The 18,157-nt window shown below is 38.3% G+C and overlaps 1 protein-coding gene across 6 annotated transcripts in view; it reads right to left on the bottom strand.

Annotated features, from left to right (window-relative positions):
* Window positions 1–18,157, bottom strand: part of Tlk2 (tousled like kinase 2) — a 127,296-nt gene that overhangs the window by 75,526 nt on the left and 33,613 nt on the right. For 4 of the 6 annotated variants that reach the window (XM_004868583.4, XM_013067068.3, XM_004868584.4 and 1 more), the window contains exons 3-6: window positions 6,529–6,600; window positions 5,546–5,615; window positions 4,385–4,428; window positions 3,572–3,667 (exon numbers count right to left, since the gene is read on the bottom strand). In XM_004868583.4, coding sequence (XP_004868640.1) covers window positions 3,572–3,667; window positions 4,385–4,428; window positions 5,546–5,615; window positions 6,529–6,600 — 282 coding nt within the window. The remainder of the gene's footprint in view (window positions 1–3,571; window positions 3,668–4,384; window positions 4,429–5,545; window positions 5,616–6,528; window positions 6,601–18,157) is intronic. The other 2 variants (XM_004868587.4, XM_087210160.1) reach the window with 1 other exon arrangement.

Genomic DNA, 18,157 nt, shown 5'->3' with positions numbered 1-18,157 from the left:
ACTTTGTTTCTTTTTTTTTGGTACTGGGGATCCAACTCAGGTCCTTGTACTTTCGAGGCAGGCGGCGGAACCACTGAGCTAAATCCCTGGCCCAATATTTTGTTTCTTAAACTGGTACATTTGTAAAAACTCACTGAACTGAAAATTTACACTCTATGTGTACTCTTCATTTTTCCTTGCAGTACTGGGGAATGAACCCAGGGTCTTGTTTATGCTAGAAAAGCACCCTGGCACTGCACTATATTTCAAGCCCTTTTTAATTTTATTTTATTATGAGACAGGGTTCTGCTAAGTTGCCTAGACAGGCCTTAAACTTGCAATTCTCTTGCCTGTCTCCTGAGTCGTTGGGATTACACACATGTCACTGTACCTGGACGATGTGTACCTGTGGATGTGTTTTCTTGTGTAAGTATATCTGAATCAATAAAAAAAAATTCTGTGTGTCAGAGAAAAAGAGGGAGAAAGAGAGAGAGGTGATAAGTAAGAATTAGTACAAAGCAAAGTTAGCGACAGTGACAAGGTGTGACAAAGTTATCTTAGAGTTGGCTGGGGGAGACTACTCTGCTAGCTAACCCTCCTCCAGTACTGGGTGTTGAACCCAGGGCCTTTGCACTGAGCTACTTATCTTCAGCTTTTTTAATTTTTTATTTTGAGACAATGTCTCACTAAGATGCTAATTTGCCTGGGCTGGGGTTCAATTTATGATCCTTCTGTCTCAGTCTCCCAGAATCCTAGGATTACAAGCATGTACCACCACGCCCAGCTAACATCAAAGGTCATTTGTGAGCAATAAAGAGATAGCTAATATATATAGAAAAGAATGTTCCTGGAAAAGGGACTAGCAGACAAAGGCCCTGAGGCAAAAGAGTTCTTCACAGTGTTTAAGAGGGGCAGTGTGGCTATCACACATGGGCTCACAATGTAGCCCAGGCTGGCCTTGAATTTGTGATCCTCCTGTTTCAGCCTCTCAAGTGCCAAGATTACAGGAGTGTGCCACCATGCCCAGTTTACATGAACTTTTTTTTTTCTTAAATTCTGTTATTGGTACATTTTAGGTATACAATACATTTATATTTATCATTGGGTACTGGTACCTGTACATGATGTATCTTGGTTCTCATTTTTTCCCCATTACCTGTGCACCCTTCACCCCCTCCACCCTTCCCTATTTACAAAGACTTTGTTTCCATTTTTTTCTTTTCTCATAATTTTTCCTTTCCCTTCCCCTTCTTTCCTTTCCCCTTCCCCTCTCACTTTCCCTACCCCTTTTGAAGCTTTCTTTTCTTACTGGGGATCAAACTTGGGACCTTGTGCTTGCCAAGCAGGCGGCGGCACCACTGAGCTAAATCCCCGGCCCTGAAGCTTTTTTTTTTGAGACAATTCTCATTATGCAGTTCAGGCTGGTCTTCTCTTGCAATGATCTTCCTGCCTCAGCCTCCTGTGTGCTAGGATTACAAGTATGCACCACAACACCTGGAAAACATTTCTAACATTTAAAAAAATATGACATGGGGGCCAAGGATTTAGCTCAGTGGCACTAAGCCTGCCTCGCAAGTTCAATCCCCAGTACCTCCCCCCAAAAATATGACACTTGGATTCAATCCCCAGCATCGAGTATGAAAATAATACTAAAATCCAAAATTGTCCTCATAAGTTTAACTTACATTTTAATGACTGCTTCGATAATTATAATTATTCTAATAAATTCATGTTTTTATTAACTAGTAGAAGGAAGTACACTGTAAAACATTTTAACAACACAGAAGGCTAAACAGGAAAAGTACAGTGCTACCCAATTATACTGATGCAAAGAAAAACTTTCCTGAACAAACAGAAAGCCAGGCGTGGTAGCAAACGCCTGTAATCCCAGCTCATCAGAGGCTGAGGCAGAAGGATCGCAGTGAGTTCAAGGCCAGCCTGGGCTACATAGTGAGTTCAAAGCCAACCTGAACTACATAGCAAGACTCTGTCTCAAAAACAACAACAACAAAGATCTAGAATGAAAACTCATCTCAGCAGCCCCAAATCTGAGATCCTACCTACAGCAATACCTGCAGTCTATACAGACACAGTACTCTTGAGTACAAAGGTCTTGACTAGTATCAACAAATTATCCTTCCCCTGCTGGGTATCTTCCCCAAAGAATTAAAAGAATCATACCACAGTGATATATGTGCATCCATGTTCATAGCAGCACAGTTTGTAATAGCTAAAACTTGGAAACAGCCCAAATGCTCATCAACTGGAGACTGGATAAAGAAAATGTGGGGTTTTTTAATAAAATGGAGTACTACTCAGCCATCAAAAATGAGAAATTAGAGACATTTATTGCTAAATGGATGCACATTGAGGTGATACTCTTAAGTGAAAAAAACGGGACACACGTGTAAATACCGAAGTTTCTCTAGTGTGAAAAACTGAAAGTATAAATAAGGACTAAAAGGTATAATAGATAATGTGAAATAGGAAGAAAAGGGGCAAAGGGGAGGGAGAAGTGGGAGGGGTAAGGGAAAGGAAAGAAGGGAATAGAATTAATGTGAGAAAATGAAAAAATGGAAACAAAGTCTTTGTAAATAGGGAGGGATGGAGGGGTTCAAGGGAGGGCAGGGCAAGAGGGAAAAATAAGAACCAAGAGGATGTAAAGGTGCATATCTCCAATGATGAATGTCATTATATTGTACACCTAAAATGTACCAATAAAAGGATATACCAAAAACAAAAACAAACAAACAAAAAAGCCCCAAATTATCCAAGGGCACAGGAGCAAATTAACACAAAATCCTACATTAACTAGTTCAGGGATCATCAACTTCAGCACTGACATTTGGATCAAATAATTCTTTGATGTAGGGAGGCTGCCCTAACTTTGCAGGAAGTTTACCAGCACCCCTGGCCTCTCATATCCCTACTCCCTCACCAACACAAGAAAAATGACTCCAAATGCTGACAAATATCCCCTTATTAGGGGCATAACTGCCCCTAGTTGAAATCACTAACTTAGGTACTTAAAACGTTAGGTTAATGGCCGGGGATTTAGCTCAGTGGTTCTGCCACCTGCCTCGCAAGCGCAAGGACCTGAGTTCGATCCCTGGTACCAAAAAACAAACAAAAAGTTAGGTTTTCAAGACCTTAAGATTTCACTTAAAGGCTAGACACAAACCAAATCTGTATGTTATTAGCTTTTCTACTTCCTGAGTAAGCCCTAGAACTAATTAAATATCAGGAGTTGACTGATTTTTTTAAAAGGGGAGAAAATTTAATTGTTGAAAAATTGTAAGCTTGGTGAGGATAAAAACCTAATGTTTGGACTGGAATCACTTCCTAGACAGAGCACTGAGCAATACAGGCTGAGGCAATTTATTACACTGACAAGATAAGGACAGCTCTTGAACAAAGTTAATTACTGATATGGGCTTGAATCTAAGTAGGTGACTCATAGGCAATACTATGAATTTTTTCCCCTAACACCTCACTCCCCATGGGTATTTAATGGAATAAAATCTTTGCTCCAGTGTTCCTGGGCTTCTGGTCTCCTACAACAGGTGTCAAATTTCTCCAGGTGAATGCTTACCGGTAAGGGATTGGATAAGGAATGTTGCGGTGAGGATCGTGCAACTGGTGGAACACTTCTGCCAGGGCTGGTTCCTGGCCCGCTTCCCCCAGCAAACTGGCCAACAGGGAAAAATGGATATGAATAATTCAAAATAGTACTATGCTTCAGATAAGGAGAGTAAAAGATTAATACACAAACAGGTCTTACTTATACATGGCCCTTGTAAGTCAATACATCTTATTCTAGACAGAAAATGCCACATAAGCCAAATTCTCTTCTTTTCAACAAGATATTTAAGCAAGAGCTCCCACAGAAATGTACCAAGATATACAGAAAACATGGCTAGAAAGCTGAAAGTACACATGGTTTTGAAAGGACATAAGAGAAGAATGTTTTTCCTTCTTGTCTCAAAATACAGAGCAGAAATATAGTGGTGCAGTGGATGTTAGTCTTCCTTAGTAACCACTAACGATGGATCACTGAGCTTATTACATGTTCCACGGGACTAATGGAAGAGGACAAAAGGAGAGTACAAGTTACTCCACCTTTATCTCTGAAAGACACAAAACCTAGTCTGGCCAAGAGATAAATCACCTCATATGTAAATTCTTATATCATCACAGACAAGACATATAATAAACAAATTTAAATTTGGAAAGTTAGCAGTTTCCTCTTATTGAGAGATGGGTGGCAGGCATTAGGTTGATGAAGATGGGGAATAAGGGAGGGAACCACAGTAAAAGCAAAATATTGCTTTCAAATCCCTTACACGAACACAAGGATTTAGGTTTTTAAAGACATTACAGATTTTTCCCAAAAAATTTAACTTACCTCAAAGTAATCACTAATTTTATGTCCCCTAGGAGTGCCTTTCCCTGAAAATGAAACCAAAGTAAGTACAATTTCCAATGCATATGTAAACCATCATTCACCAAAATGCATTATGTGTTTAGTAACTGTATACGTTGTTATAAGCAAGTGCTAGCTTTTACTTTTAACAAAAAAGTCAAAATACCTGTACCTCAACGAACAGACTGTTTCCCACATAATACATGACTGAACCAGCAGTGAAAGGAAGAATTTTTCACAGCTCATTTTCTTTTAAGATTCAATAATGCTTCTTTTACAAATACTAATAAAACTATACCACAATTGGGAAACAATATCAAGTCTCACATATAATCCACATCTCAATTTAAAAGAATGACAGTTCAAAACAAACTCATGAAAATGAAAGAGTTGATTCTACCTTACACAAAACTTGGTATGACCATGTCCCTCTGAGAAAATATTCCTTCCAAAAGACAAAATGAATTATCTATAGATTTTTCTATTCTTTAGAATGTAAAAGGAAAAAAAAAAAAAACCACTTATTTTTCTTTGATTATATGAAATATTTTGCATTACTACATAACCTTTACAAATTTATTCTAGTGGGGTCCAGTGTTCAACTAAATAACTGCTATGAAAAAACAACAGGAGGGCCAGGGATATAGCTCAGTAGTGCTGTGCCTGCCTGGCAAGTGCAAGGTCCTGAGTTCGACCCCCCCGGCCCCCGTACCAAATAAAAAAAGAAAAGAAAAGGGAAAAGGGAAAAGGAAAAGAACAAACAGTAGGTATAAAGGAAAAGAAAACTATTATAAGAAGAAATTAGAAGAAAAAAACATTAGAAAGAAAACTATTTCTGGTTACCACTACTAACAAATCACTGAATTAATGTAAAACATATACATAAAACTCAAATCTCAACTCTTTTCTGTATCATGTATGTTACGTCTGAAGAAAAGCCCATATGGTCCCCAAAGAATTGACACTATTTTGTCAGATGTCTATCATATGGCTAGTCTGTAATAAACAGCTTAATATTCCTCTAAGATATACAAATCTTCTTTGTCAGGACTCCCTGTATACAAACTAATTATTTACCAGGAGCCCGAAAATTCTAACTACATAAGAATTCAATATTTTTATCGAGTGTGAAATTATTACTACCTTGGCTAGTTTCATATGGTTCAGCTTTTCTTTTCCGATTTCGCTGGTCATTCTGCTTTTTCTCAGGAGTCTGTTAAATACCATATACATCACAATTAGCATTTTGCTAAAACTTTCAATTAGTAAAAATACAGTATGTACAGAATATCAAATATATAAAAGAGATATAACTATCAGACAATCCTGAATCAGGGTCTTGGTCTAAAAACAGAAAAAGAAAAGGTACAAAATCCTGTATGTAATTTTTGTCAAGTTGCTCAAAATGTCATAGCTTCAATGCATCCCAGTGTAAAAATCAGTGCTGCTACAAAGCTTAAAAAGATTATTTTTACAACACAATAAGTAAAACGGTCCCACACAGCAGCCTCCCAGACAACTTTAAGTGTTTAAACCCAATCCCTTCTTCCAAAAAGGAAAGATCTACATAGCTAAAACTTTCAGTTAGTCACTTGATCAATTAAGTACAAAGTAGGTAGTTGCAGACTTACACCTACAGCCCCTACATCTAGGTTATTTGCCTAATTTTTTAAAAACTCTGATCTTCCATTTAAGCAGAGAAAAATTAAACAAAACCCTTTAAATTCTGTTACTCAGGAGGCAGGGATATAGTTCAGTGGCACTGCACCTGACTGACAAGCGCAAGGTCCTGAGTTTGATCCCTGATACCGAAAACAAAAACAAAAACAAATAAATTCTATTACTCAAGTTAGCCACTGCCCACTGCTGAAATGAAACTATAAAATTCAAGAGTACCTAAGTTAATTTATCTACTCCTGATTATATATGCGACTATCCATAGCAACTACGAAAAAATTTAAAAAGACAAGGTCTATACATGATTATAAAACCCATCAGGGCCATATCATAGTTATACAGATAAAAACAGCACACAACTCAAAGGGGATTCATACACACAGACTATAACAAACCCAGAATAAAAGTACAGGAATACAGAAAGTTTTGCACTGGATATAGTTTCTTACCTCCACTTCTTTATCACTCAAGGATCCCACGCTGCACAAACTCTGGTTGGAAGACTCACTATTGAGTGGCCCCTAGAAAGAAAAAATTTTTTTTAAAAATCAGAAGAAATTTTAATTTAAATAGCCAGGCATGGTGGCATACACCTGAAATCCCAGTACTTGGGAGGCTGAAGCAGGAGAATCATATTGAGTTCAAGGCTAGCCTGGGCTACACAGTGAGTTCAGGGCCAGCCTGAACTACACAGTGAGACCCTGTCTCAAAAAGCAAAAAATGAAAAACGAAATTTTAATTTAACATGACAGTAAAACAGAAGAAGGCACCTAATGATTTTGGTGTTTAAGAGGTCAAAGAGGCCAAGATTTAACTGTAATATCTCCAAACCAACTTGAACTCAACTATAATATGGTGCCCTCCATGTAAAATATCTCTAAGTTACCATTATTTTCATTTCCTTTATGAACTCTATATTCATTGGAAGATTTTCCATTCTAAAGAATTTTCACATGTTCTGAAACCATTCTTTAAGAAAAATAAGGATGGTAAATCAATTTTCCCAGGCCTTGTATCATAAAAGCAGTATCTTAAAGCTGTAATACTAAGGAGTATGTCAATGGTTCTTTATGAGTGGGTGGTCAGGAACTACAAAAAAGGAAATGCTTTTCTAAGTCATGTCTTACAGAGGCATAAATGCAAGCTTAAAAAACAAAGTTCCAAATGATTGACTGAGCATTAACAGCATGAGCTCTACTGGCCTGCTCCTCAGTGAAAATTGCGTATAAAGATGAAATTGTAAACATTCAGAACCTCTGGAAATGGTCTAAAGGGCAAATAATAAATTAAGAAACATTTGTTCAATAAAGTCTATGAAAATTCATTCAGCAAGGTAAAAAAGTATGTGGTATTTGAACCAAGACTACACCAACCCCCTAGCATCTCAGCCTGACTTCCAGACTGCTGCAACCAAAACACAAGCTCCCTCTTCCCTGAGATCCAAGCCCAAGACTTCAGCATCAAAGGTAGGAGGCTCCCTTCTTCTGCCCAATCCCTATGCATAGGATAGAAGCTCTTCTGTAGGCACAGCACAGAGAATCCTGGGGCTTTTCACTCATATCCATATCAGAGACAGTAATTCCACTGAAATAGGAATGTGAGGGGATCTCAGGCTGCAGATGGCCCCATACCGTGCCCAGGTCTCAGCTCCTGGAGTTAAGGTATCACTTTAGAAAGCTTGTCATTGCCCTTACCCCATCTTATATATATTAGCCTAAGGGAAGAAGCAGCAACACATAGTATTCATATGACCTGACTTTACTGGTTTCCAACAACAACAACATCATGAAACATCGGAATAAAAGAGAAAATATGACTCATAAATTTGAAAGAAAAAAAATCAGGCAAAGAAATTCCCTTACTGTGATCAGATATGGCATTTAAAAGAAAAAAATTTCAAAACAGCCACTATAAATATTGAAAATCATGATTAAAGAAATAAGGGAAGATACAGATGATGTATCCAAGGAATGGTGGCACATGCCTGTAAGCCCAGCATTTGAGAGGCTGAGGCAAGAGGATGGCTGTGAGTTTGAGGTCATACTGGGTTACAGAGTGAGCTCAAGGCCAAACTGAACTACAAAGCAAGATTCCCTCTCAAACAAACAACAATAAATTCAAGGCCAGCCTAGATAACTCAGGGTTGAGAGTACAGTTCAGTGGTTGAGCACCCCTGGGTTTGAGCCTCACTACCACTCTTTAAAAAACAGAAACTCCAAACCAAGCATGGTAGCACACACCTGTAATCCCAGCACTCAAGGGGCTGAGGCAGGAGAATCACCATGAGGTGATTACTCAAGGTCACCCTGGACTACACAGTGACCTCAAGGGTAGCCTGGACTACACAGCAAGACCCTGGCTCAAAAAACAAAAACAGTGGGCTGAGGATCTAGCTCAGTGTCGCCACACCTGCCTCACAAGCCCAAGGTCCTGAGTTCCATCCCCCATACCACAAAAAACAAAAAACAAAAAAACACAATCAAACAAACAAACCCTCCACAGCTGAAAGGAAAGTTAACAGAAATTAAAAAAAAAAAAAAAAAGTCACTGAACAGGCTCAACAGTAGAACTGAACAAACAGAAGAAATAGCAAACTTGAAGACAGACCAACAGAGACTATGCAAGATGATTAATTGTCCCCCCTCCGCTTTTTTTTGGTACCAGGGATCAAACTCAGGTCCTTGAGCTTGCTCAGCAGGCGGCAAAACCACTGAGCTAAATGCCCCAGCCCTCCTCCCTTTTTTATTGGTACCAGGGATCAAACTCAGGACCTTGCACTTGTGAGACAGGCACGGTGCCACTGAGCTACATCCCCAACCCCTCTGTAAGACAATTAAGAGAAAAAAAAAAAATAGAATGAAGGCTGTGGGTATAGCTCTGTGGTAGACTGTGTGCTTAGTATGAGTAAGACCCTGGCTTCACCCTCAGCACAACCCCCTCCCCCAAAAAGAACTGTAAAAGAAAAATGAAGCATTACATAAATGTGTAAAATTGTTAAGTGTACTAGCATATGCATAATTGGGGTACAAGAAAGGTGAGTGAAAAAGGGGGCACGCAAAAAATACTCCAACAAATAATGGCTAAAAACTTCTCAAATTTCTTGAAAAATAAACCTACACACACAAGCTCAAGAAACATCAAATAAGATAAACACAAAGAGATCTACAAATGGAGGAATTACGGGGGAAATGCTCAAACGCAAAGACAAGGAGAAAATTTGTAAAACGAGAAAAACAATGTGACACAAAGAACTCAGGTAAGATTAAAAACTGACTTTGCAGTAAAAGCAACGGAGGTAAATGGAGCACAGGGATAAAATACTAAAAGTGCTCAAAGAAAAAAATGTCAAACAAGAAATCAATTTGAGCAGTGCAGTCTCTCAGAAAATGAAGGTGAAATACTTTTATCAGATAAAAAAGGAACTTCACCAACCTGACAAAGGGCATCAATGAAAAACCCAGAACTAACACTGTACTACTGGTGAAAGAATGACTGCTTTTTTCCCTCTAAGATCAGGAAGAAGAAAAATCTCCACACTTGCCACTTCTACTCAACACTGCACTAAAGAGCTTTATTAGTCCTGATGCAGTACACAATAACCACTACCTACAACTTAAGGAAGGAAAGTTTAACTCACATTTTCAGTCTATAGTCAGCTGACTGCAAGGCAAAAACATCATGGGAGAGGGGCCAGGGATTTAGCTCAGTGGTTCTGCCACCTGCCTCACGGAAGGGCATGGGAGTTCAATGCCCGGTACCAAACAAACAAACAAGCAAAAACACGGTCATGGGAGGAAGATGTGGAGGAGCAAAGCTGCTCAGTTCATGGTTGCTGGGAAGGAGAGTAGTGGGACAGTGCCAAGGAGGAAAGTGAGGGACCATATCAAGTATCCATGGTCACGCATCCATAACAAACCCAGACACACCCAGGAGTGTGCTTTACTAATCCAGTAGGTATTCCTTAATCCAATGAAGTTGACATATCAGGATCAACAGTCACCAAGAGTCTAGTCAGTCACCAAGAGTCTAGTCAGAGCAGTTAAGCAAGAAAAAGAATAAAAGGCATCCTGACTGGATGATGGGTGCTGTCCATGTCAGGGAGCCATGTGGGCAGGCCAGCAAGAGATAATCCAGTGTTAGAAGCTAAACAACTCAGGCCCCAAACCCAAGATCAGACTCAAATTCAGCCTGGACTTCCGTGGATTTGAAAGTCCCAGAACCAACACCACACCCTAATCTTACTGCTCACTTGCTAAGATTATCCTGCACAGATCTGGGCTCTGACCACCTTGTTTGTCTACCAGGAAGAAAGTCACAACTTGAATTGGACAGTGTCACAAAACTTTATACCCCAGAAGATATCCACAGGCTTGAAATCAGGACAAACTTCTTTTTGTTTGTTTTTGATTGTTTGGGTTTTTCTTTCTCTGATTGTTTGCTTTTGTTTCTTCCTGAGGGTGAACACTTAGTTTTTTTGTTTTGTCCATTTTTCTTTTTTCATTTTTTTCCTTACTTCCTGTCTTTTTCACCAGTTTCCTGAAGCTTGGGTAATTTTCCTCTGTCCTTCAGTCTTGCTTCTTCTTTTCTTTTCTTTTTCTATTTTTTCCTCTTTTCTTTAATTTTCTCCCATTAAAATAAAACTGCTCTATTCAGTGGATATTTACTGTATATAATTTCCTGATTTGTCTTAGATTTTGTTATATAACTATAGATCTCATATACAAGGTAAAAAGTGGCAAATTATTATTTATCACAGTTTGTCATTTTCCAATCTGTTTGATGCTACTGTTACTGCTGATTGTACTACTTTAGCCAAGGGGATCAACTGATCTTCCTTCTATGCCAAAACCTAGGTTATCTGAGGGACATAAATAATACTATACTCCAATACTAAAGAACTAGGTGGTAGGCCAAACAGGCTGCAACCTCTCATATCTAATAAACAGAAGGGACAGACTCAAAGGCCAAGAGCCAACTATACCTAGAAGAGATCTTGGAAAAGTAGTCCTTACTGAAGAAGCCTTGATAATAGTAATGAAGCTACCTACCGTAAACAATTTATAACCATCAGCTCAGAAAATAAAAAAATTAAGAAAGAAAGAACAGAGAAAAGAGAAATAAGTGAGAAGCATGAGAGAATAAGTAAGAGAAATAATAACAAGCAAGATGAAATCCCAGACTCCAGTTCAACCAAGGCAAATCCAGGGAGCACTGCAGTGGAAGAAATCAAAAGCCACCCAGCTGTAATTTCTTTTTTTTGGTACCAGGGATCAAACTTGGGACCTTTCGCTGGCGAGGCAGGCGGCAGAACCACTGAGCTAAATCCCCAGCCCTTGAAATTTCTGAAATGGTAGCAGTGGAAGAAACAAACTGGATGGAAAAGGTCTTTAGGAAAAAAAAAAAAAAAGAATTACAGATAATTAAAGAGATGATAACCATAATAAAGGACATGGTTAGTGAATCTAGAGTAGTTAGAGGAGCTTAGGAAAGTGATAGAAACTATAAATGCCCAACAACTGAATTCCATAACACAGATTCAAACATATTCAAGAGATTAAAAACTCTATTCAAAGTATATGCAGCACAATCAACCAATGTGAGGACAGAATATCAGATATACAAAACAAGGTTTCGGTTAGCAATCACCAAATCAAAGGGACTATGAAAAAGCAATCAACAGTTGCTAAATGATGTGAAGAAGAATAACATAAGATTAACTGGAGTCAATGAAAAATCAGAAGAGCACAAAGGATATACAAAACCTGTTCACAGAAGTAATAGCAGAAAACCTCCCAAGCATGGAAAAACAATTTGACATATAAGCTGGGAGTGGTGGTGTACACCTGTAATCCCAGCACTCGGGAGGCTGAGGCAGGAGGATTGCCCCAAGTTCAAAACCAGCCTGGACTACATAGTGAGTTCAGGGCCACCATGAAGTATAAAGCAAGACCCTGTCTCAAAAAAAAACCCAAAAAAAAAACCCAAGTAAACAGAATTTGACATATACGTAAGTGAGGCATATAGAACTTCAATTAGCTATGATCAGAAAAAAACTACACCAAGGCATGTAATGTCAAGATTCCACAAATTCAATACAAGAATAGAATATTAAAAGCTGTTAGAGAAAAGAAACAAATCACTTATAAAGGAAAACCCATCAAAATCACAGCAGACTTCTCAACAAACTGTTGAGTCAAAGAGGGCTCAGAATGAAGTGTTAAAGTCCTAAAAGAAAACAACCTCCAATCCAGATTGATGTATCATACAAAATTATCTTTCAAAATTCATGGAGAAATATGATACTTCCATGATAACACCTGAAGAAATTTATGACCACAAAACAAGCACACCAAAAAGTTCTGAAGGATAGTCTACAAAAAGACAAGACAGCCAGTCTAAGAATCCCAACAGAATGAATCCACCAGGCAAGGAAAGTGACTAAAGAGAAGGGAAAAAAAGAGAATCAATAACAGGAAAATAGTATGTGCACAAGGAAAAGTCAATGCCAATCAGTTATAAGCAACAATGTGAATGGTTTCCATTTACCAATCAAAAGAAATAGATTAGCAGAATGGACCAAGAAACAAGACCCAACAATATGCTGCATATGTGAGTTTCTTTTTGAGCTAAATGTGTTTCTTGTATGCAGCATATTGTTGGATCTTGTTTCTTGATCCATTTTGCCATTCAGAAAGAGTGATTAAATAAATAATCTAATATTGAACCACAAGTTTGTAGAAAAAGAAGAGCAAGTTAAACCCAAAGCTTGTACAAGGAAGGAAAATATAAAGATCAGAGCAGAAATTAATACAATTGAGACTAAGAAAACAATACAAAGAATTAATGAATCAAAACATTCGTTCTTTGAAAGATTAAATAAAATAGACAAACTCTTAGCCAACCTTATCAAAAGAAGGAAAGAAAAGACTCATTCAGGCAATTTGGAATTATAAGGGTGAAATTACAACCGATCCTGCAGAAATCAGAAGATCATTAGAATCTACTTTAAAAACCTGTACTCTAATAAGATAGAAAATTCAGAAGAAGTGGACAGATTCCTAGAAACATATGAATTACCAAAGCTGAATTAAGAAGATATAAAAATTATAAATAATCCAATATCAGTCAATGAAACTTAAGTAATGAACAAAACTACCAACAAAGAAAAGCCCAGGTCCTCATGGATACACTGCTGAATTCTACAAGAACTTTAGAGAAGATGTAATGCCGCTACTCCTCAAATTCTTTAATAAAACTAAAAGGAAGCAATACCCCTAAAGTCATTCCTGGAAGTGAGTATTATGCTGATAATCAAAACCAGAGAAGGATCCAACCAAAAAAGAAAACTACAGGCCAATTTTCTTAATGAACATAGGTGCAAAAATAAAAATCCTCAGTAAGATACTAGGAAACAGAATGTAGCAAATCATCAATATTATACACCATATCCATGTTTATAATGGCACAGTTTGTAACAGCTAAATCTTGGGAAAAGCCCAAATGTCCATCAACTGGTAAGTGGATAAAGAAGATCTGGGTTGGGTTTTTTTTTTTTTTTAAATGGAGTAATACTCACCCATAAAAATAAATTTGAGACATTTATAAAGCTAAATGAATGCAACTTGAAGTCGTATTCCTAAGTGTGTAAATACTGAACTGTTTCTCTGATGTGAGAGACTTAACGTGTAAACGAGGACGAAAATGTATAATAGATACTGTGAAATAGAAAGAAAATGTTCAAAGGGAAAGGGGAACTGGGGGGAGGGCGTGGGAGAAAAGGAAAAAATGGAAACAAAGCATATATATATATATAAATATATATATATATATATATGGGGGGGAGGGGTTGAAGGGAGGGCAGAGGAATGGGGAAAAAAATAAGAACCAAGGTACAAATTCCCAATGATGGATATGATCATAAGGTATACCTAAAATATACCAATGAACTCAATTAAAAAAGATTATACACTATGACCAAGCAGGACTCATCCCAGGGATGCAGGGATAGATCAACATACACCAATCAATAAATGTAATACACCATATAATAGCACCAAGGACAAAAACCACATGATCATCTAATAGATGCAGAAAAAGCATTTCATAAAGTCCAACACCCATTCATGATAAAAACCCTACAGAAAATTGGAATATAAGGTCTTTATCTCAATCTGATAAAAGACTTCTAGGGCCGGGGATTTAGCTCAATGGCACCGCGCCTGGCGCCTGCCTGGCAAGTGCAAGGTCCTGAGTTCAATAACCCGGTAGCAAAAAAGGCCATCTATGACAAACCAGTAGCCAACGTCATAATGGTCAAAACCTGTAAGCTTTCACTCTAAAATCAGGAACAAGACAAGAAAGCCTACTACCACCACGGCTGTTCAATATGGTTCTGGAAACATTAGCCAGACCAATTAGATATGAGAAAGAAATAAAAGGAATATGGATAGGGAAGGAAGCTATCATTATTTGAAGATAACATGATACTCTACACAGAAGACACCAAAAACCTCACCAAAAGACTCCTAGAATTAATAACCAAATTCGGTAGCATAGCAGGATACAAAGTCAACACTCAAAAATCAGTAGCATTAAAAAAAAAAAATCAGTAGCATTCCTGTACATGAATAACAAACTCATGAGAGAGGAATTAGGGAAACAACACCTTTCACAATAGCATCAAGAAAAATGAAATACTTAGGAATCAATCTAACAAAGGAAGTGAAAGACTTTTACACCGAAACTATAAGCCGGGTGTGGTGACACATACCTAAAATCCCAGCACTCGGAGACTGAGGTAGGAGGACTGCCACAAGTCAAGGACAGCTTCAACTACACAGCAAGACCCTGCCTCAAAAAACCAAAAAACAATGACAATATCGAAGAAGATATCAGAAAATGGAAAGACATCCTTTGTTCTTAGATAGGCAGAACCAATATAGTGAAAATGGTCATACTTCTAAAACTGTTACACAGATTTAATGTAATTCTTATCAAAACACCAATACCATATACCACAGAACAAGAAAAAACAATCCTAAATTCATATGGAACTAGAAGAGACCCAGAATAGCAACAGCAATTCTGCGCAACAAGGGGAAGGCAGGGAGCATCACAGTCCTCAATTTGAAGTTATACTTCAAAGCTACCGTGATTTTAAAAAAGCATAGTAATGGGAAAAAAAACTTGAAACGAAACCAGACCCAAGGATCAGTGGAATAGACTAGAAAATGCAGAACAACTCCAAGCACACTCAGCCACTGTATTTTTTTTTTTTTGGTACTGCGGATTGAACTCGGGACCTTGCGCTTTCGAGGTAGGCGCTGGAACCACTGAGCTAAATTCCCAGCCCTAGCCACTGTATTTTTGACAAAGAGCCCAACCACCTTCACTGGAAGAAAGATAGCCTCTTTAATAAATGGTGCTGGGAAAACTGCCTTTCCACATGCCAAAGATTGAACCTAGACACCCGTATCTCTCACCATGCACTAAACTAAAATCAAAATTGATCAAAGATCAAAACAGAAAAGCAGAAACACTTAATCTGCTGGAAGACAGAATAGGTAGAACTCTTGAAGACATAGGTGTAGGCAAAGGCCTTATCTGTTTGTTTGTGGTACCAGGAATGAACTCAGAACCTTGCGGCTTGTGAGGCAGGCGCAGTGCCACTGAGCTAAATCGCCAGCCCGGCAAAGACTTTATGAACAAAACCCTGATTGCACAGGAACTATTACACAGAATCAACACGTGGGATCATATCAAATTAGAAAGCTTTTACACAGCAAAAGAAAGCACCAGCAGAATGAAGAAACAATCCACAGAATGGGGAAAAAGAATTGCCAGCTGTTCCTCAAAGGACAAACATCTAGAATATAAAAAGAACTCAAAAAGTCAGACACCCCAAATTCAAAAACTCAATCCAAAAGTGAGCATCTGAAATGAATAGATGCTTCTCAGATGAAGCACAAACAGCAAATAAATATATGAAAATACGTCCAACATCACTGGTCATTTGAGAAATGCAAATTAAAACAATACTGAAATTCCATCTCATTCCAGAAAGAATGGCTATCATCAAGATGTCAACCAATAGCAAATGTTGGCAGGGCTGTATGGGAAAAGGAACCCTTTTCCACTGTTGGTGGGAGCAGAAATTGGTACAATCAATATGGAACTCAATATGGAGATTCCTCAAAAAACTAAAATTAGCTGGTCCATTTGACACAGCTAGTCCCCTTCTAGACATCTTCCCAAAAGAGTTAAAAGCATCATATCACAATGATATATGCATACCCATGTTTATAGCAGTACAGTTTGTAACAGCCAAATCTTGGAAACAGCCCATATCCCCATCAACAGATGAATGGATAAAGAAAATGTGATATTTATATACAATGGAGTACTACTCTGTCATAAAGTATAAACTTGAGTCATCTGTAGGTAAATGAATATACCTCAGTATATAATTTTAAGTGAAATAAATAAGTTTAAATATTGCATTGTTTCTCTTGTGTAGGAAACTAAGGGTAAACATGTTCAAAAGAACATGTTCAAAAGGGAATGAGAACAAGGAAGGGAGAAAGGGGAAGGGAAAGAAGGGAAAAGGGATTATAAAACAAAGAATGGAAGGAAAAAATGGAAACAAAGCTTCTGTAAATGGGGAGAGGAAGAAGGATTGCAGGAAGGGGAGGAAAATGGGAAAAAAAGAATTAATCTATATCTTGCACAGGTAAAAATTCTCTGTGCTGTATCTGAGTACTTTGTATGGCAAATACGTACTAATAATTTTTTTTTTTTGGTACTGGGGATCGAACTCGGGTCCTTGCGCTTGTGAGGCAAGCAGCGGAACCACTGGGCTAAATCCCCAGCCCAAGGTCATACTAATATTTAAAATAAAGTTTATTAGTACGAGGGCTTATAGGCAAAATGAATATTTAAGTGTCAAAAATGTCACGCACATCTGAAATCCCAGCCCTTGGGAGGCTGAGGCAGGAGGATCACTGAGAGTTCAAGGCCAGCCTGGGCCACATAGTGAGTTCAAGGCCACCAGCTTGCACTATATAATGAAACCCTGCCTCAAAAACAAAAAATGTCACAGTACTTAAACAAAAATGTGTGGGGAAAAAAGAAAAGAAAATTAAACTAGATTAAGGGAGGCTAAAAGGATATGCTAAATTCAATGCATGAACCTTGATTTGGTCCTGAATGTAAAAACAAAGTAAGTTGGGTGTGGTGGCACAGGTCTGTAATGCCAGCTGAGGCTCAGGAGGCTGAGGCAAAAGGATCACAACTTTGAGGCCAGCCAAGGGAGACTGTCTCAAAAAAAGGGAAAGGAAGGCAGGAAGCCAAGCAGGCAGGCAAGAGTGGGTGTACTGGGGGTATAGCTTAGTGGCAGAGTGTTTGCCTAGCATATGCAAAGCCCTGTGTTCAATTTCCAGCACTGTAAAGGGTGGGAAGAAAACAACCGTCTATAGAGGACATTACTGGAACAAAACCAGAAACAGTCTATGGATTGTTTACTAAATAAAAGTATTGTTTGTCTCAATATTAAATATCAAGGGTGATTAAATAAGTCCTTTTCAGACTGGTCTACTATCAGTTCTTCAAATGTAAATTCTCCTTTTGCTCCATCTTTTTTTTTTTTTTTGGTACCAGGGATCGAACTAGGGACCTTGTGCTTGTAAGGCAGGTGCTGGAACCACTGAGCTAAATCCCCAGCCCTTGCTCCAACTTTTTTACTAAGGTGCTCCGTAAGTTTTTCTGAGTTCACATTTAGCTATTGTCCTCCAGATCTCCTAAGTTAAGGAAAAGGCCTTAAAAGGCCTCCATCAGTGCCCTGTAACATACATTTCCAAAAGTACTTATACGTTGGTTTTCATGCCTAGGATTTCCACACAAGATCGGAGTTTCAATTTTTCTACGTAGCTTAACAGCCAAGACACAAAGCAAGTGGCTTGATTCTGTCCTATGCCTTGCTTGCACTGGTGAGCTATCTGATTAGTCCTAGATCTCAGACAGGTTGGCCCTTTTCCAATTCTCAGCTGTCTACTGTTCCAGTTCAGAACTATGACCTTAATT

Source organism: Heterocephalus glaber, unplaced genomic scaffold (genome assembly GCF_053883595.1).
Source record: "Heterocephalus glaber isolate CG9 unplaced genomic scaffold, H.glaber_assembly_v1.0 deba00001124, whole genome shotgun sequence".
NCBI classification, from domain to species: Eukaryota; Metazoa; Chordata; class Mammalia; order Rodentia; family Bathyergidae; genus Heterocephalus; species Heterocephalus glaber.
Note: the sequence above shows the minus strand (reverse complement) of the source record. Positions and strands in the feature narration are given on the sequence as shown.